The following is a 27,776-nucleotide window of genomic DNA, read 5'->3' on the forward strand; positions in this document are numbered from 1 at the left end:
TCTTTTTTAAGTCTGATAAAACCTCATTTAAATGAGCTTTTCCTTTGTTTTTGGGTAAAAAATCAATTAAATCATCAGTTATTGTGATTATCATTTCACGGTTGCTTTAACAGATTATCACAGACGGGTATATGTCGAAGTTAATTTAGAAAGCTGTTTTTAAACTACTTCAAGTTTTTTACTGGCAGCGAATAATCACATCTGTTGTCCTCTGGGCTAAAAAATGACCCCGTCTGGTTTGACTATTTATAAAGGAAAGGTATAAAACATCATCCATCTCTGTGTTTCAAGGTTTTATTCAACTTTATTCCAACTCATTACCTGACATTTTTCTATGTTTTGGCATGGTAGGAACACCAGGGCATGGGTCTTAGTGAAGGCAAACTTCCATGAGAACAAAGGCGTGTCCATATTTGACACAACTTTGTTGAAGGAAGGAAGCTTGGGTTTATTCCTCTGTACTGGTCCCATCATGGACAGCTTTCTTTTCTGCAGTTGCAGACCAAGGGCATATGAAGTAAACAATTTGTTACAGGTGATTGTTTTCTTTTGGAAACCTTCTGCAATGTTAGAGACAACTTGCGTGCCCTGACTGCAGGCCAGACGGTTTGCCATCGTACTCTAGCATGTTCCATGTACAGCTGGACCTGGCATCACATGCTGCCCATGTTTTTATCTCATAGTTCCTCGGTTTACTTGGGACGTTCTGTTGGAATGGACAGAGTCCTCTGAAGGGGACTAGGCGCTCATACAGTCACATCAGTACCTGGATCTGACATCACAGCAGGAGAAACACCCACTTTTTCCATACACCTCATGGGAGCACGTTTGTGTCATGAACGAGGATCTTCTATTGTGTCTTTATCATGAAATGATATCACTTTTGGGATTCTATGATTAATCCTGTGTCACCTTTAAAACTTCTCTACCAGATTCAGGATGTCATAAACTGGCTGTAGCGACTTTACTGGATAGATGCACAGCAGTAAGAATCAACACACCCACATATGCCTACAGCTGCATTCGATCCATTATTCTTCATCTCTTGTTGTCCCTCCTTGTTTGTCATTGAGTTGGCTGTAGAGCAGGTCATCTACTAATTGGATGGTTGTTGGTTCAATCTCTGTGTGATCTAGTCTGGAGTTATTACCTAGGTGTTCTTGGGCAAGTTACTGAACCCCAACTTGGTCTCTAATGCATCCATTGGCATGTGAAAGTTAAAAAGCCTAATACAAGCAGAATACACTGTGTATAATGCTTTCAGTGCTCGAGTAGAAAAGCAATCGAAGGGCTATGGGACCTGGCATATGTGCTTGGACCGTGGTAGATTGTCTTTCTCTGTGACGCATGAGAGAGTCATGCATCGTCTGTCACTGGGAAGGATAGAAGATGTTTCCTCACATTACTGCAAATATTTCTGTCTCAGCTGACTCCTCTTTCTTGCTTGATTCTTTGTCTTCATCATAATTGAAATGGAAGATGTGCAGTCCTCTGACACATCTTCTATTTCAGTTTCACATTCTGAAAATTCAAGAAACTTCAAGAAGCCCAGTCACTTTCTTTCCAAGCTCCTCAGACTACCATGTCCTGGATGCCTGAGAACCTGCTTGAACATAGTTCAGATTCTTCCTCATCATCATCTTCATCACTTTCCTTCACTTCATACCCTTCTTCCACTTCTGCGGGTGGGTGATGTGGGGGCTTCTTCAGAGAAAGGGTAGCATGTGGTCTAAATATTGGCAATATTTTCTTTATCTTCTAATCCTGGATCCTCCTGATCGTTGATTCTTCCTCCTCATTATATTAGAGGACAATATGTGCATTGTTCTACTGCTCATTCCTTTCCACAACATGGTAAAAAAGAGTTCTTTTTGGGTCAAAAATGACCCGAGGACAACACAAGGGTTAATCTGATGATTTTCTTTAGTGACACTTTCCAAACTCCACCTTAATATTTACCTTCTACCGCCCCATTATTTAGCCAAGTCCCACTTTACTCCCTGAATGTGACTGCCATTTACATTGATAGTGGAAATGCACCACTCCGTAAATGTTGATGCCAGCCTTTCATTAGTTAGTTATTGCGTTAGAGAGCAACACTGATAAGGTTTACAAGGGCCATGAACTGCTTGACAATCATACTGTGAGGTAAACATGGTATAAACTTAGAGAAAAAAATCACTTCCACAACTCTGTGATAATTTTAAAAATACTTTAATGGTTATCATTTAGAATAAGTCACAAATGAGCTTTCACAGACCGAATAATGTTCTTATTGTAGCAAGAAATAAGCCATCTAGTTTATCAGGGATTACAAAAACGTGACCCGATGGTAAAGATAGAGGTTTATATTGTATCATTTCCGTTATTAGAATTCACCCAATCACTCTTCGCCCAGGGAAAGGGTTATTGGCAGCATCTCGTGTAATGTATTAACCACTAAGAACAAGGTTGCACCTTTTTCTGCTTAAAGTTGCTGACATCATATAATATAACACAGGTTAAGACAAGTGACTGATAACCACAAGTTAGGTGCAACGGGTCACAGTAAATGCCTCAGTGTCCCTCACCTGGACACACAGTAGGGATAAAGGACTCAGAGAGAGGGAGGAGAGAGAGAGAGATAGTCCTCGGAGACTCAGGAGCCGACTGCACAGAGGAGGTTTACTTCTGAATCCTCTCAGTTGCTTAAAAAATTACAAAAGTAACAGAACTTCTTATTAAAGAGAGACACAGAAGCTCTTATTTCCAATTTCTTTTTTGCACGGAGGAGGTTTACAGCAAGCCACCATGAAGCTGAAATTACCAAACCCAGGACTGGATGACCGAATCCCATCTCATGAAGATTTGGAAAGGATGGAAACCGAGGAGGCTGGGGACAGGCCCAAATGGGACAACAAAGCCCAGTACCTCCTCACCTGCGTGGGCTTCTGCGTGGGACTCGGTAACGTCTGGAGGTTCCCGTACCTGTGTCAAAGCCACGGAGGAGGTATGCAGGGACGTGTGGGGCAGTAGATGTGAAAGATAATTGAATATAGACTAGATGCCACAAAAGAAAATATCAGTGGATTTACTTTGTTTTTGCTAACAAAAGGACACTATGGATTTTAGTGATTAGAAAGAAATTATACCATTTGAGAAATGCTTTTGTTAAAAGGTTACAACCAAGTGATAGGACAAAGCATGCAGACATGTTGTATCAACACAAAGAACCCCACAGTATGAATTATGGAAATGCCCGTTTTATTCACCATAAATAATCAGATAGAGATGCTGACTAGATTTTTATTGAATTTTATTTCTATTTAATGAAACTCAAAAAAATAAAGTCTTTCTTGAGATAAATGCTATGGGAAAGGTAATGTGTGAGTCTTATTCTTGGTTTGTACAGTTCCTAGTTTAGCTAATAAAAAGCTGCTTTTCACAGTTTACAAGTATCTTTGTGCTTAGTTTCCTTTGTTAAAGTGTCTAATAAAGTGAAAATCTCACCACTTTGCTAATTCATTATGAATGTGAATGTTGTGCTTTTAGGAGCGTTTATGATCCCGTTCCTTATCCTGTTGGTTCTGGAGGGAATCCCGCTGCTGCACTTAGAGTTTGCCATTGGTCAGCGCCTGAGAAAAGGCAGCGTGGGAGTGTGGAGAGCAATCAACCCTTACCTGACTGGAGTTGGTGTGTACAAAAAAAACCATGCATGTGTGTGGGTGTGTGCGCCTTCGTATCTTTGTGTTTTATTGTGTCTATGTTGGCAAAATGGCTCCACAGACAGCAATAAGTTAGAATTCCCATAATGGCTAAATATCTCATGTATTAACTAATTTAGAGTTTTTAGAGGATGAAATTGATTCTGCTGTTCTTCCATTAGGTTTGCTTTTGCAGCAACGGTTACTCAAGCTAGGTTTTAATACAAAATACAGACCGAGTAATCATTCCTATCCAAGCATTTAGAAAAAAACACTCAATATTGGGATCACTTAAGTGTACACTGAGCACCATAAGAAGACCAAATTCCTGCCAAGCATATATCATATGTAACATATATAAACATAGCACTTACTATGCTGTCATGCTAAAATAAGCTAGCAAACATGGCCCACATCTTAAGCAGATAATCACTGTGAGTTTTTCCACTGCTTTCTTCATTCTTTTGCAGGCATTGCATCGTTACTTGTCTCATTTTTGGTCGGTATGTATTACAACACCATCATGGCCTGGATCATGTGGTACCTGTTCAACTCCTTTCAAGATCCTCTGCCTTGGAGCCAATGCCCTCTCAATGCTAACAGCACAGGTGTGCCTTCATCTAACAAGAGGTTACAATAGAACGTTATGCGATGATTAGCCTGCCATCAAGTTGCTGTTGCTTGTGCCGTTTGCAGGTTTAGTGGCTGAGTGCGCACGGAGCACCACTGTTGACTACTTCTGGTACAGAGAGACTCTGAACACTTCAGCAGCCATTGATGACTCTGGAGGTTTGCAGTGGTGGATGGTGCTGGCCCTGTTCGCTGCCTGGACTCTGCTGTATGTGTGCTGCATTCGTGGCATTGAGACTTCTGGCAAGGTCTGAAAAATCACAATGTCTAAGAAAAGGAAGTGATTTTTACATGTAGGTTTGCTCAGATATACACGTGCCATCTTTCTTTTTTCAGGCTGTCTACATCACCTCCACTCTCCCATATTTTGTCCTCACAATCTTCCTCATCAGAGGATTGACTCTCAAAGGCTCTACAGAGGGAATAAAGTACCTCTTCACACCAGATGTAAGGGTTCAATGTATCACATGTCACAAGAATCAGAAGGGACAAGATGAACTTATTTGTCATGGTTTTTGTACAGTTTTACAACGTCTGTGGAGAATTACTCAATAACGTCAGTGAAACCTGGACCTCATTGTTTCCACTCTTCGTGCTTAGCTAAGCTAGATGGCTGAAGGCTCATATTTATTGCACAGACATTACAGTAATATATGGTTATATAACTGTTAGAAAGTGTACTTACAGAGATACAAGCCTATTTCTTTAAGCTATTATTTGCTGTTTTAAGACACCCAGGCCTGAAACATGAGAGCAGTAAACCTTTATCACAGGACTGATAAAAGCTGATATAAAAGCTGATACTGAAGGCTGAAACGCAGCACAGTTAGTACTGTAAATTCCAATACATAAGTAATCTAGATAGGCACTTTAAAGCCAAATTACCTGGTGACAATTGTGCAATTGTGCATACCCTCTTAGATTATTAACTAACAACATCCAGTGAGGTGGGAAAGTGTCCGTTTTAAAATTCTGTATAGGTCAGAAATCTGCTCACAGCTCAATAAGAATGCTTATCTTTGGATTCTCTTTAGGTGGATGAGTTAATGAATCCACAGACTTGGTTGGATGCAGGAGCTCAGGTTTTCTACTCCTTCTCCTTGGCTTTCGGGGGCCTCATCTCTTTCTCCAGTTACAACTCTGTTCAGTGAGTAAAGGTCTTGATTACACAGTCATAATGGAACTCACTGTCCAGCAAGTGTCCTCACGCTATGTCCCTTTAAAATCTACTTGCAGCAACAACTGTGAGCAAGACGCCGTTCTCATCTCTATCATCAATGGCTGCACCTCGGTGTACTCTGCAACGGTGATCTACTCCATCATCGGTTTCAGGGCAACGCAGAAATTTGATGAATGCCAGGGAGAGTGAGTTTCAGTTTGCACAAAAGATGACATTACAATAGGGGGAAAAAATGAGAGAGTGAGATTTACTTGTATCTAGATAGACTCATATGAGTTTTTTCTTACTTTTTTTCAGTAACATCCTGCATCTCATCAATGCCTTTGACTACCCTGAAACCTCCATCACAATAGACAACTACGATCAGGTTCTGACCAGCCTAAATCAGACAAATCCAGATATCATCCAAGGTTTGCCCTTAAAAACCTGCGACATTCAGAATTTACTCAGTCAGGTCAGTGGAGCCTTTATTTTTTTTGTATCCTGTTAATTCCCTGATTATTTGCCCAGTTTGAGTGTCACAAAAATGATTCAAAATCGATTCAGAACTTGAAAGATTTGCCCTGTACCGCTTCAGGGTGTGGAGGGAACGGGCCTGGCCTTCATCGTTTTCACAGAGGCCATCATCAAGATGCCTGTTTCACCTCTCTGGGCAGTCCTCTTTTTCATCATGCTCTTCTGTCTCGGCCTTTCAACTATGTTTGGGAACATTGAGGGAGTGGTGGTTCCCCTTCAAGACCTTAGAGTTCTTCCTCAAACTTGGCCTAAAGAAGTTTTTACTGGTAACTTTCTCACATTGAGAACTTCTTCATAACCACCATGGAAAACTGGGTCTGATTGTAACCGCCTGCTTGTGTTGTTTTTTCAGGTCTTACTTGCTTAATATCCTTTGCTCTTGGGCTCATATTCACCCTACGCTCTGGGAACTACTGGCTAGCTCTTTTTGACAACTTTGCAGGCTCAATCCCCCTCCTAATCATCGGTTTCTGTGAAATGTTTGCAGTTATCTACATCTATGGGATTGATAGGTAAGTGTGCCCGTCCTTAGGTGATCATTGAGTCAGCGTCCAAAGTAATGACCTTCTAGGTACTTTATCAAACATCCGACCATCTAAACAGAATCATGTTTGTACTTGTTATTATGGGAAAGTTCGCTTTCCTGGTATTTTCATAAGAGGCAGAAAAGGTCAGTGTTCAGTGAGGCAACCAACAGTTCTTGTTAGAGTTCAAACAAAGCGTTGCCTTCTGACCTTGCAGTAGAGATAATGTAACTCATCACAGCAGAAGTGTGTTTTAATGTTGCAACAGGAAGGGGAGGAATGTGTAAAATGTACTTTTGGCTTAGAGTTTCTGACCATGCACATGAAAGCAGTTAAGTTGACTTATTTATAACAATTATCTAATAGTTAGAAGAAAAGGTGCAAAAAAGGTGGTGTAATATACATCTTTTAATGTTGTCAATTTGGACTCAAAGTTAGCTTAGAGAAAAATAACAGACTACAGTCTGCTTTGGTATCAGCCAGTTGAGCAAACAGTGACATGTGATGCTTTATTTACTGTAACTAATAAAATCTACAAGGTTGCCTTTTATGGATGATTTTTACACGTACGTATGTCTCCCTCTTATTGCTTTCAAACAGGTTCAACAAGGACATTGAATTTATGGTTGGCCACAAGCCCAATATTTTCTGGCAGGCAACATGGAGAGTGATTAGCCCACTCCTTATGATCTTCATCCTAATTTTCTACTTTGTTACCCAAGTCACCAAAGATTTAACCTATCTGGTGTGGGACGAGGAAGCGGTAAGTTTGTTGTTCACAGTAGTTTACAGGTTTCAAGAAACAAGTTTTTACATACAGTAACTGCAGGAATAAAGATGTAGTTTGATGTTTTGTGCTGCAAAATGTAACTTTTTTGTTGATCCCGATCACAGGCGAGCTTTCCCATACTGGAAGCACGTCCCTATCCCTCTTGGATCTATGCCATCATCTTTATCCTTGCTGGAATTCCCAGTCTGGCCATCCCCATTTTTGCCCTCTTTAAATTTTTCCAGAGGAAGTGCTGCAAGGACAAAAGCTACAAAGATCACCCAGTGGACACTATCTCAGCCAAAATAGAAATGAACGGCAAAGCAAAGTTCTAGGTTGATGTCGCCTTGATTGTTTAATGTGACTGATGTGTACTTGCTTTTATTGATGTGTTCTATGCACAAGATTGCGACTGCTGACTATTATCTTTGAAAAACAGATGTATATTTTTAAGTTGTTAGTTAGTTTCTGCATGATTGTGCACTTTGGGAGATTTATTATAGGGCTACAGGACACCCAATGGCTGCTTAGCTTATCTTGGCAGAAGGAAACAGGTTGACCTGCTCTGTTCATAAAATATGCTTACAAGCATCTAAAGCTCAATAATTAACATGTTCTCAGATTGCATCTGTATGGAGTGCACAAAGAAAAAAAAACATGGGTGAGCCGGTCTGATATTTTTCTCCTGTACCCACAGAAAGTAGTAATGTTAAGTTAACCAGTCAGTGGTTGAATATATAACTATTCTTTTGATATTTTAAATGTACCACGCATGTATGTCTAATACAGACAATTGACTAATTATGGGACAAATCCTGACCATCGTTCCCTAGAGTGATGGCTTTGCAGTCACTAAATCTTTCAGAAGAATGGTATTCATTCATTCAATCAATGCAAAAATGAACTCAAGATGCTTTGGTGTCACATGGCAACCCAGCATATTACTCAGACACTTTATGTTGCATTTTCCTGTGGTGTGCCAAGTGCCTCTATATACATGAGGTTTATTTTAATATTTTGTAAATAATCCTTGGATTAAGTAAGATTTTTACACACTGTAATAATGTCTTAAGATTTTTTTAAGCTGGAAAAAAACGAAGAATACGGGCCTCGCTACCTTTCAGCCCCCTTTTGTGTTGTTTGGTTATTGTGTTTTTAAGGCGGACTGTTGTAAACTTCTACCTTGTGATGTACAGTTCTAAGAAAAGGTTTGTGAAACCTTTGGAATGACCAGGATTTCTGCACTGATCCTAACTTGAGGCACAACTATTGATAAACTTTGTCTGACTAAACTAGCACAAACAACGGAGCTTTTCATGTCATTATTTGAACACACTGAGCACACCGATCATGTCATATGTTTGACTTACTAAATATTGAATTGATTAACTCTTATACTTTCTTTAGCAGCGTCCATGAGATGTTTTCAGTAGCCGCTCGTGAAAGTTATGCGATGAGCAGCAGGACTTTTGTAAAAGTGTTTCAGTTTCTCAGTATTTCTGGAATGTTTTGTACAACACTCTTCATCAGAGCTCGTCTTTTTCACTGTGTTCTTTGGCTCATTGAAGTATTATAACACCCAGCAATAACAATTGGTCATGAAACCAGTATCGATGGCTGCAAGGCAACTGGGACAAAGCAACCCCAAACCATGATGAAACCTCCGCCATGCGGAGATGGAGTTTTTAGTGTTAGTGTTCAGCAGGTGCTGGCTGACCACTTCTGGTCTCGATTCATCTGGCTGTACCTTCCAAGCCTGCAGCTGCGGCAGAAATGGCAGTCATCCCCCGCGGATGTCACAGAAGGTTTGGTGGTGATGATCGTAGATCCTCAGCTGCCTCGCACTTCCTGGCTCGTGGGTCGCATCTCCAAAGTCCACCCCAGTGCAGACGGGCACATCAGGTCTGCTGACATCAAGGTGAAAGACAGGACCTTCACCCGACCTGTGGCGAGGCTGGTGGCACTGCCTGCCCTCCCGGACGAAGACAGAAGGCAATCATAGTGACTTTGTTTGTAAAGTTGCCTTTTGTTGTGAACAAATGTACTCCATACATTTGGGGGCGGCTGTACAAAAGGCCCCGTAGTTACGGTTGTTGTTCAGTTGTTAGTTCACCTGTAGTTTTTTAGAGTGGCCAGTAGAGGTCACCCTACCGCTTTGTATGAGAGAGACTATGGGCAGGGATAAACGTGGCCAAGGCACCTGAGCTTTTCTGCTCCGGATTACCAGCAGAGAAGTGGTCATTCCGTGAAAAGTGTGCGTTAATGAGCAACGTTAAGTTTGTGATGTGTGAGGATGTGATAATAAGATGTGTTTGGGACTGTAACTGAGATTAGGGGGGAAATTACTATGTTTCTGTCTGTGCCGCTAGCGGGCGCTAGGCTAAGCTAACTCTCCTGCCATGTGGTTGGGTATAACTGTGTACTGGGTTAGCTCTCTCAGTGGGTCTATACGTGAGTCGTGGGTAATATATGGCCTATGGCAGGGGTCTGCAACCTGCCATAGGCCATAAATAGAATAAATAAAATGTACCTCTGGTGCAAATTACTGACCTCTGTCATCATTTTAAGTGGGGGAACTTGCACAATCGGTGGCTGACTAAATACTTTTTTGCCCCACTGTATCTACCCAACAAAATGCCTCAACAAACAATCAACGTAGCTTTAAATAGCTGCATGCCTTATGACAAAACTAGCAAACGCTGGGGGGAACTAACTAATGCAGTGACACATTGTTTAGCCAGGGACATGATGCCTATTCAGAGTGTGGAAAGAGAAGGTTTCAAAAAGATGCTTAAAACGTTCAATCCACGCTACAAGCTACCCACCAAGAAATACTTCTCTAAAGTCGCCTTGCCCACTTTATATGAAGAGATCCGTACTGAGGTGTCAAATGCGTTATCTTCAGAGTGCGTCCACCACGGACATGTGGTCAAGCCGAACATCGGACCCCTACATGAGCCTCACAATACATTACGTGGACAAAGACTGGAAGCTACAAAACAAGTGCCTCGAAACAAGTTTTTTCCCCCGAGGACCATACTGGGGAAAATATAGCCAAAGTCTTAGAAGAGTTCCTCAGCTCAAACAAGTGTGTGTGATGACAGACAACGGGGCCAACATTGTGAAAGCCGTTGCACTCAACAACTGGACCAGACTTTCATGCTTCAGACATCGCCTGCACATTGCAATAGATAAGTTAATTATAACGTCAGATTAAGCACCTATTGTATTAGTTTAAATGGTAATAATACTGTTTGTGTTATTAATCTCTGAATGTGGGTACTTGTGCTACAAGATATATATACAGGGTGGGCCATTTATATGGATACACTGTAATAAAATGGGAATGGTTGGTGATATTAAAGTCCTGTTTGTGGCACATTAGTATATGTGAGGGGGCAAACTCCTCAAGATGGGTGGTGACCTGACCCACTGGTGTCAAGACAACCATCTCACCCTCAACGTCGCAAAGACAAAGGAGCTGATAGTGGACTTCCGGAGGTGCAGAGAAGTACACACCCCCATCACCATCAACGGCGCTGCTGTGGAGAGAGTGAGCAGCTTCCGGTTCCTTGGTGTACATCTGGCTGAGGATCTTACGTGGTCAGTACACACAAACAAAACAGTGAAGAAGGCGCAGCAGCGCCTCTTCTTTCTCATGAGCCCCCACATCCTCAGGACCTTCTATCACTGTGCCATTGAGAGCATCCTCACTGGATGCATCACCACCTGGTATGGCAACAGCACCGCCTACAACTGCAAAGCTCTCCAGCGAGTAGTGCGGTGCTCTGAACGGATAATTGGAGGTGAGCTTCCCTCCCTCCAAGACATCTACAGGAAGCGGTGCCTGAGGAAAGCGGGGAGGATCATCAAGGACTCCAGTCACCCCAGCCATAAACTGTTCAGACTACTTCCATCAGGAAGGAGGTTCTGCAGCATCCGGTCCCGTACCAGCAGACTGAGAGACAGCTTTTTCCATCAGGCCATCAGACTGCTGAACACTTCATAGACACCTCAGCTTCACTACTGGAACTTTAACATTATGCACTACATACTGTACAGTAACGCCACTGTTTTGCACATGTCTCACTCTGTATATTTTATTTTATATATTTTATTTATTGTTTACTCTATTTAATTTGTAAAATATGTGTACACACGCACACACACACACACGTAGAAAAATATTTAGTATACACACCCAGAAATGCATATACTATTATATATTGTACATATATTTATTAGTTTCAGATGTAGCCATTCTTGTATTTTGCTTGTTTACATTATTGTATTTTGCACAACTCTGTTGCTTGTGAAGCTCGCACACAAGAATTTCACTCACATGTGCTGTACCAATGTACCTGCACATGTGATGTGACAATAAAAGTGATTTGATTTGATTTGATTTGATTTGACCATGGTGGCCATTTAGAAGTCGGCCATCTTGGATACAACTTTTGTTTTTTCAGTAGGAAGAGGACCATGTGACACATCAAACTTATTGGTAATGTCACAAGAAAAACAATAGTGTGCTTGGTTTCAACGTAACTTTATTCTTTCATGAGTTATTTACAAGTTTCTGACCACTTATAAAATGTGTTCAATGTGCTGCCCATTGTGTTGGATTGTCAATGCAACCCTCTTCTCCCACTCTTCACACACTGATAGCAACACCGCAGGAGAAATGCCAGCACAGGCATCCAGTATCCGTAGTTTCAGGTGCTGCACATGTCGTATCTTCACACCATAGACAATTGCCTTCAGATGACCCCAAAGATAAAAGTCTAAGGGGGTCAGATCAGGAGACCTTGGGGGCCATTCAACTGGCCCACGACGACCAATACACTTTCCAGGAAACTGTTCATCTAGGAATGCTCGGACCTGGCACCCATAATGTGGAGGTGCACCATCTTGCTGGAAAAACTCAGGGAACATGCAGGCTTCCGGGCATAAAGAGGGAAACGCATCATCGTGTAGAAATTTCAAATATCCAGTGGCCTTGAGGTTTCCATTGATGAAGAATGGACCCACTATCGTTGTACCCCATATACCACACCAAACCATCACTTTTGTTGTTCCAACAGTCTTGGAGGGATCCATCCAATGTGGGTTAGTGTCAGACCAATAGTGGTGGGTTTGTTTGTTAACTTCACCATTCACATAAAAGTTTGCCTCATCACTGAACAAAATCTTCTGCGTGAACTGAGGGTCCTGTTCCAATTTTTGATTTGCCCATTCTGCAAATTCTGTGCACCGATCTGGGTCATCCTCGCTGAGATGCTGCAGTAGCTGGAGTTTATAAGGGTGCCATTTGTGAGTAGCTAATATCCGCCGAAGGGATGTTCGACTAATGCCACTCTCCAGTGACATGCGGCGAGTGCTACGCTGTGGGCTCTTGCTGAATGAAGCTAGGACAGCCACTGATGTTTCTTCATTAGTGAGTTTTCTTGCGTCCACATTTTGGCAAATCCAACACTGAATCAGTTTCATGAAACTTAGCAAGCAGTTTGCTGACTGTACCATGGGAGATGGGTTGTCTCGTAGGGTGTCTTGCATTGAAATCTGCTGCAATGACCCGGTTACTGCGTTCACCAGATATCAACACAATTTTGATCTGCTCCTCACGTGTTAACCTCTTCGACATGTCAATGGCTGTGAACAAAGAGAAACTTGTAAATAACTCATGAAAGAATAAAGTTACGTTGAAACCAAGCACACCATTGTTTTTCTTGTGACATTACCAATAAGTTTGATGTGTCACACAAAAGTTGTATCCAAGATGGCCGACTTCTAAATGGCCACCATGGTCACCACCCATCTTGAGGAGTTTGCCCCCTCACATATACTAATGTTCCACAAACAGGACTCCCATATACTTTCAGCAGCATATTAAACATATCAGGTCCCCATAAGGAGAATCATGTGCTAACGGCTGTCTAAATGACTTGGGTAAAGTTTGTAGCATGCATGCTTGTCGTTTTTGTCTGCTTCCACTTGTCTTTGCACTAGGATGATGTCGGCGTAAATGTGCAGTCATATTCGTTGTGTTCCCACTAGTGCTGTCAGCGTTAATCTCGTTAAAATGACATTAAAGCCATAACGCGGCAAATCTCTGTTAACAAGTTACCGCGGATCGCCCTGTGCTTGGGGCTGGACGGCGTCAACACATTAACAAGCTAACTGCGCTAACGCACTAGTTCCCACAAATTGAGCATTGCGTGGCACATCCGACATACTGTTTTACTTTTGTCCATGACGCGCTTACCATCAGGGTCATGCTTCACATGAAAACCAAGATAGTTCCAAACGCCAGATCTGAATGAGGGTGGGGGAGGTTCAATTTCGGGTAGCGTTGAGGTAGTTGCCATGTTGCAACGAGCTTAGCTTCTGTCTTGCTAGCTTGCGCTGCGCTCAGTGGATCTGCACTCGACAGTGCAGCCTAGGCGGAGTAGTCGAACGCAGATCCACTGAGCGCTCAACACAGACAGCATCGTCAGAAGAAAAGTTGATAAAATAAATAAAAAATATTTTATTGTTCGATACATATGCGTACCGAACCAAATGCACTGTATCGAACGGTTCAATATCGATACGAGTATCGTTGCACCCCTAATAAATATGTGTGTGTATATATATGTGTGTGTGTGTGTGTGTGTATGTGTGTGTAAATAATTGTGTGTTATACATAAAACTTAAATGTCACACATTCCACACCGCATTGATATTGCTGTTGAGTAATGAACTGTGTTTCCTTTTAAATGTATGTCTTTTAGAAAGAAGTGTGAAGGACCCAAGGATCAAACGGGCAGTTGGAGTGGGAAAGAAGATTGTTGCTGCTTTTAGCCACAGCTGGAAGTGCCAGCAAGCTCTGCAGGCTGCCCAAAAGGAACTGGGCCTACCAGAACACAAACTCATAACTGAATGTTGCACTCGTTGGGGTTCAAAGCAGAGAATGATCCAACGGCTGCTGGAACAAGAAAAAGCTATAACACAGGTCTTAGCAGCTGATAAAACCACAAGGCACCTCATGTTGACATGGCAAGACATTGAAGTGCTTGACTTGGTCAGCACTGCATTGAGTCCACTCCTAGAGTTTACAGATGCTTTCTCTGCTGAAGAGTATGTAACCATTTCATGTGTTAAGCCTGTTCTTCAGATGTTTAACAATGACATGTTAAAAGTAAAAGAAGGTGACACTGAGCTGACCAAAGACATCAAAATAGCAATACTTGATTACATGAACAAAAGCTACAAAGACAGTGTCACAGAGAGGCTTGTTAACATGGCTTCTTTCCTTGATCCACGGTTTCATACAGAATATTTCTGTGAGAGTGAAAGCGAAGCCATCAAAGTTCAAGTCATGAGTGAACTAGAGCATCTTGTGTCACACCAGGGTAACACAGCCACAGGTTTTTCAGAAACACCTCATATATCTACTGAAGACCAAACAAGTCAGGGAGCTGTTAAAAAGCCAAAGAAGAGTCTCGGGAGTTTTTTTTGAAGGGACCAGTTAGTGTCAAGATAGAGGTAACTGCAGAGAGGTTATCATCTGAACTGCGCAGTTATGTGAATAGTCCACCAGCAGACAGTGAGTGTGATCCTCTTTCGTGGTGGAAAGTTCACACAGTAAACTTTCCCCACATCAGCAGATTAGCTAGGAAATACCTCTGCATTCCAGCAACTAGCTCTGCATCTCAAAGGTTGTTCAGCACAGGTGGAAATGATGTAACTTGTCAAAGGTCCTCCCTTAAGCCCGCATCTGTGAACATGTTAGTGTTTCTGACAAAGAATCTTAAAACTTGAAATGTAGAAAATGTAGCATAATTTATCTATGTTTTTGTTTGTTTTGTTTTTACTCAAGAGTTTGTGCAATATTATTATTTGACTTATTGATTTTGCACACTGCACTTTTGTTGCAAAGCACCTCTTAAGTTTTGTGGATATACATGGTTATCCATAACCGTGTATATAACAGGATAACCACTGTTCAATTTTGTGTGGCTGTAATGCACATTAAAATAAACAGCTGCTTGTTTAAACAAAAAGAAATTGATGGGTTTTTTTTCCACTAATAAAGTTTTGGAGTTGTATTTTGTTTCGTGTCAATTATATCGTCAGTTATATCGTTATCGCAAATTTTCAAATCTACATCGTGATAAATATTTTTGGCCATATCGCCCTGCCCTTCTCTGTGGGGGTCAAAGTTTGCAGAACTACGAACGCAGCTGGAATCCATGGCTGTGCGTGTTCATGGTGCTTGCATTTTCACCTGCTGGACATCACTACCTGACATTAACATGTGTATCTCTGTACTAACAAACATGCCATGTTGGCCCAGTTAATTTTTCTTATCATTGTTGTGAGGAGACCATAAATAGCATTGCATTTTCTGTCGTACAGCTCATTTGCTGTTATGGAGTTCTTGTTATGGATAAAAAGTGTCTTTTTTTTGTTTCAAAATAGCTGATAACTGCAAACATCTGCGAACAAATATAATTCTATAAAGTGGTTCTATATAGTGTGTAACTGTTAATATAGAGCGTTATTAAATTTATTGCTAATGCAATCATATGGCACATTGACTTCTGAGGAAATTTTAGATGGCACTCATCATCAGAAAGGTTGCCGATCCCTGGTTTATGTTGATGTGCTGTGTTTGGTTTGGTTGCATTATGTTCAGTCATCTCCCCTTTGGTCTTGTCTGCCCAAACCACAGTGGCCCTCATTTCCTTAGTTGTGACTAATTAGTGCTCACTCAAACAAAATTTAGCCCCGGATACAAATTTGTCTTCAGTCTCAGTTCTGCACGGGAGATGAATGCTGATTATGGCACATGATACAAACACAAAGGGAAAACGTAACATTTGTAGGGATGATGAAATGAACTTAATATACAAGAAAAGCAAAGAAATTGGATTTATAATAGACGCTCATTTAAAAACATAAATGTTAATAATTACTATGTGTTTCACGATATCTGTCTAACATTTTGTTCAGACATATATACATACATATGCTATCCTTATTATAGTAAGATTATTATTATTATTTTATTATAAGATTATTCTGTTTATATTATGTTAGCAAAAGAAAACATCTGATAAAGGAGATTATGCACAGTACTAAAGTCTAAAATGATTAAATACACACAACACAAATTTAAAGACTGCAGCTTTTTGTGCGTTTGTGTGTTTTGCTGATTGCCCATAATTGTGACATGGGTAAAACCCAATGCCAATCAATATAAGCTATAGATATTTAAAAAACAGTTATAGTCAGTTAAAAATCTTTGTGTTTCAGTTTAGATTGTGGTTCAAGCAATGATTTAGTGTTTCAGTGAGAAGAAATGTGCTACAAAAAGTGATGAAAATAAAACTGATGCTTAGAATAAAAAAAGAGTTCTGACCATAGCAACAAGAGAAATGGGTTTTGCTCCTATTTCTGTTCTTTTAAATGTTTATGTAGACTGTTAACTAATTTTTAATAAAACTAAGAAACTCAACGGCTATAAATGAAGGAGAAAGTACAGAGCACAGAGTGTGCCTGTGTCTGGTTAATCTGCCCAACACTGCAGATAAAGTAAAGGTCATAAATCGTTTCATGATTACCCGACAAGCCTATGGGGGCGCACACACATGCACTCCCCCCTGACAAACGCTTCACCAGAAGTAGACACAACGTGCGCTTCAGTACACAGTGGACACCATGAGACTGGTACTTCCTAACCCAGGACTGGATCTCAGAATCCCCAGGCATGAAGATCTGGAGAGGATGGAAAAACAGGAGGCTGCAGACAGACCCAAGTGGGACAACAAAGCTCAGTATATACTAACCTGTGTGGGGTTCTGTATCGGTCTGGGTAATGTTTGGAGATTCCCTTACTTATGTCAGAGTCATGGAGGAGGTAAGCTAAGACAGAAAGGGCAAGATAACATATCTGGTTAATAATCAGACAATTTAGTGATTTACTGATTTTAAAAAATGTGTGTTTGTGGTATACAGGAAGTAATTTTAATATTAATATAATAATAATAATTATTATTAATAATAATATTAATATGCTTTTCTTTAAATAATTAAAACTTTAACTGCAACAAAATCACTTGACCTTTGTACCAACACTTAAATGGAGTTAAATTGTCACCAATTCATTAATACAAGAGAGTGCCCTTAGGTTTGCAGTCAAGCTGCATTAATGATTATACACCAAGATGTCCCCTGAGTCCAGCTGGTTAAGTTTAAACACAATCTTAATTATGTAATGAGAGGTGTTGACTTTTATGCAGTTACCTTATTGCACTCAAATATTTTTAAAATATGCATTTATTTTGTAATTTAATCATTCTTTTTAAATCGTTAACTCAAGCACAGTATCATGAGCTATAGCAACGAGTGTCCTTTCTGTGCAATAGTGATGGTGTATACTGATTAATACAAAACAGCAATGTGACCTTTCAGGTTGCACTGACACGAAATCTTATTTTTAGCCTACAAAAAAAAGTGCTAAATATAGCCAAACACATCTATGACTAACCATAGTGATAAACGTCGCCCATCGTATTTGTACATAAGAGCATATCTAACTTTTAGGGCCACACAGTTGCAAATGGCTAACTGCTATTAATAACTTTTATTAGAAGATGTTTTAAATTATCATAAATATGTCGAATTTTGAACATTTTTAAGTTCCTACACACTTCATCGTGTTGTCGCGTTATCAGACAGAATCAGACAAACGGACACTTGTCAAAAACATAAAGCATTAAACTGTAGACTAACAGAAAACACTTCATTTAACAAACTCAGAGCCTTGTTCAAAAAACAAAAATAAACCCACACAATCTGATTATCAGTCCACTTCTTGTGTAATTTGGAATACTTAGCCTTCATGTACATGGATAAACTGAAGGGTTAGACGTATCTCTGGGGTCCTGTGTCAAGTTCTTGCTGGATCTGTTTTCTATTTATTCAGGACGTGACTTTCAGGTACTGTTCATCAACAAATCATTATTCCTCCACCACTGTATGAGGTCTTTGGGCTCATATGCTGTGTTAATGGCCAGACATCTGCACTTTGGGGTTTTTTTCTGTCCAGCGTACAACGGCCCTCTTTTACTGATATGTCTAATATGACAAAATTACCATCAGATTTATGAAATGCGCAAAGCAGTCTGTTTTGTTCTTACCATCATGCGTAAATTGAATCTGAATCATTCTGAACCAAATCCGATTTTTTCCATTAAATAGACACACTTGCCTCTAGGTGAAGCAAAGAAAGTGGTGATGATGTAGAAAGGGAGGATCCTGCATCACCATGCCAAGAAAGCAGAAACTGAAACTATTAAGTTCAAAGAGGAAGCACAGCTTTCCATTGGAGTGATGAAAGCCTCAAAAATGTAAAAGGAAAAAAAAAAGAGCCTCTGGCTGAAAAAATGAAAGTTCTGAATATAATTTTTCCTGAGATGATCACTGTGGCTCAAGTAAGAAAAAGATTGGACATCAAACCCGATATGTTAAAACACTAATAGACTACAAGAAAAACAAGAAAACATCTCGTGGTCGGTTAGACCGAAATGAGAAACCCACTGTGTTTAAGAAAAAAAAGCAAAGAAATTAGACTTTAAATGATGACATCCAGCAATGATAAGTAATTTTAATAAGACGATTAGTAGTAGTAACAGTATTAGTGGTGGTATTTAAATTTTCTAAGAGAATCTGGCCGTTGTTTGTTCGCGTGAATGGTTAGAGGCAGTTTAGATTTATTCATATAGCACAGGCTAATTCAGTTAATAAAGCACTGATTTGAGAATAAAACATTCATGTGCATGACTTACACCCACAGTCGTGTATGTCTGTCATGGCATTAGTTGTTCCCCAGAATTCTGTGCTTGAAAACAGTTGTGTGTTACTTTCACCTGTTAATGATATACTAACAATCTCTTAACCTACTTAAATATATTTGCAGGTGCATTTTTGATTCCTTACCTAATTCTGCTGGTGCTAGAAGGAATGCCTCTCTTACTGCTAGAGTTTGCTATTGGGCAGCGCCTTAGAAAAGGCAGTGTGGGAGTGTGGCGGGCCATCAGCCCATATCTGACAGGTGTTGGTAAGTAAAATGGTCCCTGCAAAAAAACCAAAAATACCCTAGTGTGTGGGTTTTAGTGATTGCGATGATAGATGATTAATGCTGTCCCTCAGGTATTGGCTCCATGTTAGTGTCCTTTATGGTTGCCCTGTACTACAACACCTTAATTGCCTGGATCATGTGGTATTTCTTCAATTCCTTTCAAGACCCATTGCCTTGGACTAATTGTCCTCTCAATGAAAACAGGACAGGTATTTATACACTGATTTTCATTCCCCACACACAAATCATAGCATCTGTTTTGCTATGTTTAAGAGTGTTTTTTTCCCTCACTTTAGGATTTATACCAGAATGCCAGCAGAGCTCCACGGTGGACTACTACTTTTACAGAGTCACTCTGAATGCTTCTAACTCAATAGCAGACTCTGGAGGACTCCAGTGGCCCATTATAATATGTCTGTTAGCTGCCTGGACAGTTGTTTGTATCTGCTGCATACGAGGGATCAGTACTTCAGGCAAGGTTTGTAGAACCTTAAATAAAATGATCACTCTTTACTCTGCCAATGTTCCTATTTTATTCATTAACGTGAGTATCCATCCCTCCATCCATCCATCAGTTTTCTTCTGCTTATCTGGGGCCTGGTCGTAGGGACAGTACCCTGAGCAGAAAAGCCCAGATCTCCATCTCCTTAGGCATCTCCTCCTTATCTGGGGAAGTGCAACACAATTCTGGTCCAGCTGAGAGATATAACCTTTCCAACATGTCTTGGGTCTGCCCAAGGGCCGGGGTCCGGAAAGAAATGCCAGGAAACCTCACCCAGGTGGCCCCTGGAGGCATCCTAGTCAGATGCCCGAACCTCCTCAACTGGCTCCTTTCGATGTGGAGGAGTGGCAGCTCTACTCTGTGCCCGTCTCAAATGACTGAGCTCCTCACATTATCACTAAGGGAGAGAGACCAGTCACCCTTTGGGGAAAGCTCATTTCTCCAGCTTGTACCCACAATCTCATTCTTTCCGTCATTACCCAGAGCTCGTGACCTTAGGTGAGGGTAAGGGATGTAGATCGACCAGTAAATCGTCAGCTTCGCTTTTACACTCAGCTTTCTCTTCACCACAACAGTCCGGTGCAGCGTCCACATCCACGTCAGAGCCATTTGTTAATCTCTCGCTCCCCTCACTCGTGAACAGTGTTGGTCAAGTTACTTGAAAAAAGTAATCAGTAACTAATTACTGATTACTTCCCCAAAAAAGTAATCCCGTTACTTTACTGATTACTTATTTTCAAAAGTAATTAATTACTTAGTTACTTAGTTACTTAGTTACTTTTTAAAAACACGATTTACAACCTGAATAGGTGATAAAGTGATAGATCTTTCAGCCCAATTCTACTTTTTTTGCATAATCCATCATACAAAATGTAATCAAATGGAAAAGTCTCTTTTTTTAACTTGTTTTATCAGTTTTAATCTTTTAACTTTATGCATCAAGTAAAAATTAAACTATAAGCAACATTCTCTGACTTGAATAAATTAGTTTAACATTTAAACCTATTTTCTACACATTCCAGCACATAAAATAAAATATTTTTTGTGTTTACACTCACTCTTTCAAATAGATGCAAGTAAAACACAGCAGAAAATAAATAAAGTCAAAGACTCAGCGGTCCTGTTGCTCTATTTTCACCTGTAAAGCAGGACTGCGGTAGGCGGAGGTTTACCCTGGTGCAGGTGTGCCGCGGTCAATGGAAGAATCCGCGAGTTTCTCTGTGAATTTTCCATTACGTCATAGCGCACTCGGCGCTTGCTTGGAAGTTTAGGGGTTTTTTTTGCTGTAAAAAGAAGTTTTCTTCCCACGCACGATGGACACTAATGTTTTTGTTAGTGATGGTGAGATGAAGCCTCATGATGAACTGAAGCTTCCCATCCAACTGGTCGACTCATGGTTCGAAGCATTGTGATGATTCATTTGCTCTACTGCGCCATCAAGTGGACAATTCAAGTGAAACGGGCTCAATGATTATAATGATGTGATGTGTAAACCTCTAAACTGAATAAATAAATTGTTTTTTATGGTTATTTATCCCGAATATTGTCACAGTATGTCTGATACAAAAGAGAAAGTGGAAACTATCAGTACACAGTTTTTGGGATGATTGTGTAACTGCGTAATCATGCTTATGTACATCTCAATAATGACACAAACTAGTGTGTGGCACTTCAAGTTGAATGAATAAAGGAATTACTATTGTTCATGACACCAATAACTGAACTCTAAATATTAGTTATATTTAATATTATACTAATTTTATATTATATTAATTTAATTACTGTTTGTGTATAATAAATTGGCAGCTTAACACAGGAATGTACATGGAAACAAAAAGGGAGGGAGTTGTGATGTGAATGTGCTTGTGACTTTATAACAGTGCTCATGGGGGAATCAGCTGTGTTTTGCTGCCCATTTTATTTCGAATCTGGCGCGAACCGGTGAACCAGTTCCCGAATCAGTCACGTGGTACGGACTGCCCGCGAGGCCTCGAACGTCACTGCATACGTAATCAACGCAAGCCTCGATACGCGCTTCAGAAAAACGCCCCCGCGATTACCCGACGCACGATTCGAAGCTTCGACACATCACTAGTTTTTGTCACTTTTTATGGAATCAAACTCAAAGTAAGGTCAGTACTTCCACGCTTTAAACGCTGCACGCTCACACTCTCTCCCACAATCGATATGTGATCCATTGTTGATCTGCACACAGCTGTTGTCACGAACGGCGCACTCACGTCATTGTCATGAGACATTCTCGCAAAAAAAAAATCACGGTTTTAGTAACGCAGTAACGCAGCGTTCCTACGGGAAAGTAACGGTAATCTAATTACCGTTTTTGCAATAGTAATCCCTTACTTTACTCGTTACTTGAAAAAAGTAATCAGATTACAGTAACGCGTTACAAGTAACGCGTTACTGCCCATCTCTGCTCGTGAACAAGACCCCGAGATACTTAACTTCCTCCACCTGGTGCAGTAATTCGTCCCTGACTTAGAGTGGGCACTGCTCACTTTTCCAGCTGAAATCCGTGGCCTCTCATTTCAAAGTGCTGATTCTCATTCCTGCTGCTTCACATTCAGCTGTGAACTGCTCTAGAGTAAGCTGGAGGTCTTCACCTGATGAGGCAACAGGGCCACATCATCGGCAAAAAGCAGTGACGAGATTCTTAGACCACCAAAGTGGAAGACTTCCACCACAAAGCTGATTAATCTAATGTATTTTTAAAATCTGGAATTTTAAAAAGACATTTAATATGATGCATTGATAGCATTAAGCTAAGTACCAGAATAGGTTTCCACAAAAAAAAGAAAGAAAAAGCATTGTAAATTATGAAATTTTGTATGCTAATTGTTATAGCTACGTTTCCATCCCACAAGTTGTTCCACTCTCATTTCTAATGTCCTCAGGCAGTCTACATCACAGCCATCTTGCTATACATAGTGCTGGCCATCTTCCTGATCCGAGGACTGACTCTTAAAGGTGCCCTGAGTGGAATAAAGTTCCTCTTCACACCAGATGTATGTTTCAAATCTTGATTTTTTTTTTAAAGTATGAATTTAAAGGTCAGAAATACATGTCAGTGCATGTCTCCCTCTTGCAGGTGGAAGAGCTGATGAATCCAACTACTTGGTTGGATGCAGGTGCACAGGTCTTTTATGCTTTTGGCTTAGCGTGGGGAGGGGTGATTTCCTTCTCAAGCTACAACCCTGTTCAGTAAGGAACTGCACTTTTAGCATTTTGTTCACTTTAATTTAATTTCTTTAAAAAAAAATAGGCAAAATAACTCATTGAAAAATGTTCCAAAAACCAAAGTCAGGCTGTTGTTTCCTTCTTTTTTTTGCACATTTAATTTCCAAAGCAACAACTGTGTGCAAGACTCTGTGATCCTGTCTGTGGTAACTGGCCTCACCTCAGTCTATGCAGCCACAGTGACCTACTCCATCATTGGCTTCAGGGCCACTGAGAAATATGACACCTGTATCAACGAGTGAGTAAAGCTTATTTTAAGGCTTTGAAAAAGTTTACTACTTTTTGGTAAAAGGCACTAAACTTACTGACCAGGAATTTAAAAACCCTGTGACGTCCAGGTACCCCTACCCCTTAACACCATGCTTTCAGCAAATGTAATTTGCATCTTTTGAAAAAATTTTCTCCCAAGTCTTGTAAAAAACAAACATTCTGGCTTTAGCACAACAGAACTATTAGCTTCTTTTCTGCAAAACATTGAGTTAAGGTTGTAAAGGTTTTTATCCTCTTTGTTGACTTCACAGTGTTCAGTTATAGGTACAAAGGTTTTAAAGTCAGTCTAATGAGATCGTCATCATTGCAAGCAGTCTGCCAGTAGACATGACACCAGCTGGTTTGTCAGTCAGCACACAGCACCACAACATCCTTAAATATTCACATCAAGCTACGGCAAAATATGTGTTTAATGTGACTAGAAAATGCTAACATGCTTAACTCAATTGTGGGGATGGTAAGAATACCTGATGAACACCTGCATTTGTGCATTGCCATTATAAACATATGTAAGCATATTCTTTAAGTAGATAATAGTAACCCCGAATTACTAATCTGATGTAATTTCTCATCAGAAACATCAGGATGTTACTAAATGGATTTGAACTCCCTGAAGACAGCATCACTGCCAGCAACTACAATGCAGCCCTTCATCATCTGAACAGCTCCAATCCAGATACTGTTTTTGGACTGGACATTAAAACCTGTGACATGCAGAAACTCCTCAGTGAGGTACCTATTTTAATGAAAATCTATTAAGTTCCCATGATATTATTATTATTATTATTATTATTATTATTATTATTATTTTATATTCTAATCTGCATTGTGTTTGTTCAGGGAGTGGAGGGAACAGGTCTGGCCTTTATTGTCTTCACTGAGGCCATTACCAAAATGCCGGGTTCCCCAGTCTGGTCTGTCCTGTTTTTTATCATGCTTCTCTGCCTCGGACTCTCAACACTTTTTGGAAACATTGAAGGAGTCGTAGTCCCTTTGAAAGACTTGAATTTATTTCCCAAAAAATGGCCCCATGAAATATTGACTGGTAACTTAGCTTTATTTTATTTTATTTTATCTACATTTGATGCATTCCTCAGAATTTTACATTTAAATTGAACATTTTTAGAGTTTCTTGCTGGATTTTTAACATAAGATCCATTGTTCTTATTTTTTTAGGAGCAACATGTTTTGTATCCTTCATCATCTGCCTCCTGTTTGCACAACCATCAGGAATTTATTGGTTAACTCTCTTTGATAACTTTGCTGGATCTGTTCCACTGCTGACCATTGGATTGTTCGAGATGATAGCTGTTGTTTACATCTATGGCATTGACAGGTTAGTGGTGCTTCCATTAATTTCAGCTGCATATTTGGAAACTCAAGTAAAGTGTCAACACGAGTAGCTTTACGTTTCACTACTATTAGGCTGCATAAGCTAGCTCAGCTTTCTGCAAAGCACAAAGAACAACGGGGTTAGCTTGGTGCAGGCATTTCAGCACATATCAAGCTAAAACAAACAGTTCAGGTATTAAGGGAAATACCTGAACTTAGACATTAAGCTTCTTTGTCCATTTGGAAAAGCAGCATCAAAAAGTGTTATGTTATTTTTTGTATAACATGATGTGAAGCTAACTGAAATTTTCTTGTTTGGCAGGTTCAACGAGGACATAAAGTTCATGGTTGGGTGAAAGCCTTCTATTTTCTGGCAGATTACGTGGCGATTTATCAGTCCTCTGATTGTCCTGGTTATTTTGGTTTTCTACCTGGTGACTCAAGCCCAAAAGCAGCTCAACTATCTAGTCTGGGACATAAATTCTGTAAGTTTGCAACCACCATCCTAGTTACTGAATCAACTTAAGCACCTCCTCTTTGTTTTGCTTTGTATCTTAATGTTCACTGATGCAATTATATGGCGTCCCAAATGTTTATATTTATCATCATAAGTAAAGTCAAAAGACAATAAGCAAATTGGCAGCAGTCACACATAGCTTACCAGTTTGAAAAGTTATTGCATAAACTCATAATAGGTTGTTGGATTTTTTTCATTGTTCTTTTACAGGAGACATTTCCAGCTTTGACATCAATACCCTACCCCTCATGGATCTATGCTGTTATCTTTCTCTTAGCAGGAGTCCCCAGCCTGGTAGTGCCTATGTACGCATTATGTCGGCTGATCTTTGTTTGCTACAAGAAAAAAATGTCATCCAGACTATAAATGAATACATCAGAGAATAAAGCAGAATTCAGGATTATTTAACAGCGCGTCCTGCATCCAGCATCACGCCAAAACATGTAATAGGCATGCTGGTCCACGGTGTCACGCTTTGCAAGAGTGAAATGGACACACGTGCAGTAATTTGCAATAATGGCAGAGGGAGGTATTTTATCTCAAGACACCATGAAAATAATCATGGGAACGCATTTGAACAGACATTACTAACACATTTAAATGTAAACACACATTAGCCACCTAGCTTAATCTGGCTAATAAAGGACCCTGGTATACTTCATACTTCACTTCATTGTTCACTAGCGACTTCTTGGCCTTAAATATATAATCTCCCCCTGCTGGTACTGCAACATCTGCACGGTGGACCGGCGTGTCTGTTACTTTGCTGCTGTGATACCGGGTTCATTACGAAATCTATTAAGTGTTTGGTAATAATCATTGCCAACAAAAAAACACATCGACAGTGAATTATAGTTTGGTAAATAGATCTAATTAGCCTGTGTAATAGATATTTATTTGATAAATTGTATTTTGGAGTGGACAGCACAGCTGTGAGGTGATTAGCACTGTTGCTTCACAGCCAGAAGCTCCTGAGTTTGACTCCACCGCCTGGCTGGCATGTGACAGAATAGTCGATGAGACGAGATGCAGAAACTTGAAGCGAGACAACCAGCGCGGAGAACGGAGGGCTTAAACTTAATATTTTTGTGAGACTGCTTACATGTGACATGTAGTTGAAGGAAAAAGCACCAAATCTTTTCATTATTTTTGTTTTAATTAAGCACTTTATCTGAAACCACCTTTCTCCAATGCTCTTCATTTTAACATTGAATGCAAAAGAACATTTTTGTATTATTTTATTATTAGAGAACTCTCCAGTTTATTGTGAAAATGAAAAATAAGCACTGTTGAATTCCCTCTTTCTTTGTTTTACTTCACAGCCAGTTGCATTGACTGGATTTAGACAGTCAATGCAACTGACTGTCTATTGGATTGTCAGTCAGGCTCAGCTGACTGACTTATTGGGTTAAAACTATTAGGCTACTTCAGAATATATTGCATTGAATTATACTGAATATGTTACTTTCCAGACCTTTTGTTGAGGATATTCTCGAGCTACACCCCCGTAACTTCTTATTACATATCCATGTTATAGAAGAATAGTTTTTAACCTTGTTGTAGATTTGAGGAAACCTATAAAATTGATGTCTGCATGCACTTAAGCTGTTATGAAGGCCCAACACTAAGAAGCTTTTTTAAGCTGACCCATCTGTATATGTGTTCACACTGTCATGTGAATAAGAAAACAAGCATCGCACAGGTCAGAGAAAAACTAGATACACTTCAAGGAATTAAAAGGGTATGTAGTAGCCAGATGCTGCTGATCAAATGTACTTGATTATCTGATCATCAGCAGCCTTGATGCATGCTCAATTGTCAAGACTGCTAATTAAACCCCAAAAGGTTGATTCTGTTCATCTGGCTGTAGTGTTTTCAGTGGGAGAAACATTTCGTCACTCATCCAAGTGACTTCTTCAGTCTCAGCTGACTGCAGGTTTCCCCAACATAATGTTTGCCTACTGGTGGTGGTCAGAGGGCGTGGCGCCATGTCCGCAGCTCAGCCTCTGTCAGTGCGCCCAGGGCAGCTTGGCTACAATGTGCTGCTATCGCCAGTGTGTGATGTTGTGGACGGTGGAGACAATGTGGTATTGGGGTCTGACTAGAAAACGCTATACAAAGCGGCCATTTACCATAATAAACGTACATTGCTAAGATGATCACGAATGAACATGAACTGCTCAGTTCCTTAATCATTAATATGTAAATTGTCATGACCGATGATCAAAAACCACTGTCCAGGAGTCAAGGAGGTCTTTGCTATGAGTTTAATTTCCAAGATCTACATTTGATGCTTTGACATGCCTTTCTTTGCTTTGTACTATCTCTCCTTTCTTTTATGGAACTGTCTTTACTTTTAATGAAGTCATCCAACAGTCTGGATGCAGTGGTACCGCTCCCGACCAAACCATTCCTTGAAATAAAGATATGAGATACCGCTTTTTAAAACTAATGCTAAGACATAAATATGT

General features: G+C 40.2%; 2 protein-coding genes and 1 long non-coding RNA gene across 4 annotated transcripts; 2 read left to right on the forward strand and 1 right to left on the reverse strand.

The window, feature by feature from the left end:
• The first annotated feature begins 2,050 nt into the window (after positions 1-2,050).
• Positions 2,051-9,507, forward strand: LOC120727149 (sodium-dependent neutral amino acid transporter B(0)AT1-like). Its single transcript, XM_040021330.1, has 12 exons — positions 2,051-2,989; positions 3,532-3,672; positions 4,154-4,291; positions 4,380-4,561; positions 4,650-4,760; positions 5,348-5,460; positions 5,550-5,678; positions 5,791-5,947; positions 6,071-6,275; positions 6,362-6,521; positions 7,134-7,296; positions 7,428-9,507. The coding sequence occupies exons 1-12, from the start codon at positions 2,791-2,793 to the stop codon at positions 7,635-7,637; spliced, it is 1,908 nt and encodes a 635-aa protein (XP_039877264.1). The 5' UTR covers positions 2,051-2,790; the 3' UTR covers positions 7,638-9,507.
• Positions 8,568-27,719, reverse strand: LOC120727151. Of its 2 annotated transcripts, XR_005694437.1 has the most exons (4): positions 27,709-27,719; positions 22,017-22,022; positions 13,064-13,177; positions 8,568-8,579 (listed from the first exon to the last, which is right to left on the reverse strand). It is a non-coding gene; the product is annotated as an uncharacterized LOC120727151 (long non-coding RNA). The 2 variants fall into 2 exon arrangements; XR_005694438.1 differs by lacking the exon at positions 22,017-22,022.
• Positions 16,962-27,164, forward strand: LOC120727150 (sodium-dependent neutral amino acid transporter B(0)AT1-like). Its single transcript, XM_040021331.1, is given in 12 exon segments — positions 16,962-17,206; positions 19,268-19,408; positions 19,501-19,638; positions 19,726-19,907; positions 22,844-22,954; positions 23,038-23,150; positions 23,296-23,424; positions 24,032-24,188; positions 24,297-24,501; positions 24,633-24,792; positions 25,111-25,273; positions 25,516-27,164. Coding segments are annotated over 12 exon segments (1,854 nt in total). The 5' UTR covers positions 16,962-17,007; the 3' UTR covers positions 25,672-27,164.
• Positions 27,720-27,776: the final 57 nt, after the last annotated feature.

This window comes from Simochromis diagramma, unplaced genomic scaffold (genome assembly GCF_900408965.1).
Source record: "Simochromis diagramma unplaced genomic scaffold, fSimDia1.1 OVJJ01000753.1, whole genome shotgun sequence".
Taxonomy (NCBI): domain Eukaryota; kingdom Metazoa; phylum Chordata; class Actinopteri; order Cichliformes; family Cichlidae; genus Simochromis; species Simochromis diagramma.

Bases quoted from the DNA above. Each gene is read 5' to 3' on its own strand.
- LOC120727149 (XM_040021330.1), top strand. From the start codon at position 2,791: ATGAAGCTGAAATTACCAAACCCAGGACTGGATGACCGAATCCCATCT. The intron at 5,461-5,549 runs GTGAGTAAAGGT...ATCTACTTGCAG, and splicing joins TCCAGTTACAACTCTGTTCA to CAACAACTGTGAGCAAGACG. The intron at 5,679-5,790 runs GTGAGTTTCAGT...ACTTTTTTTCAG, and splicing joins TTTGATGAATGCCAGGGAGA to TAACATCCTGCATCTCATCA.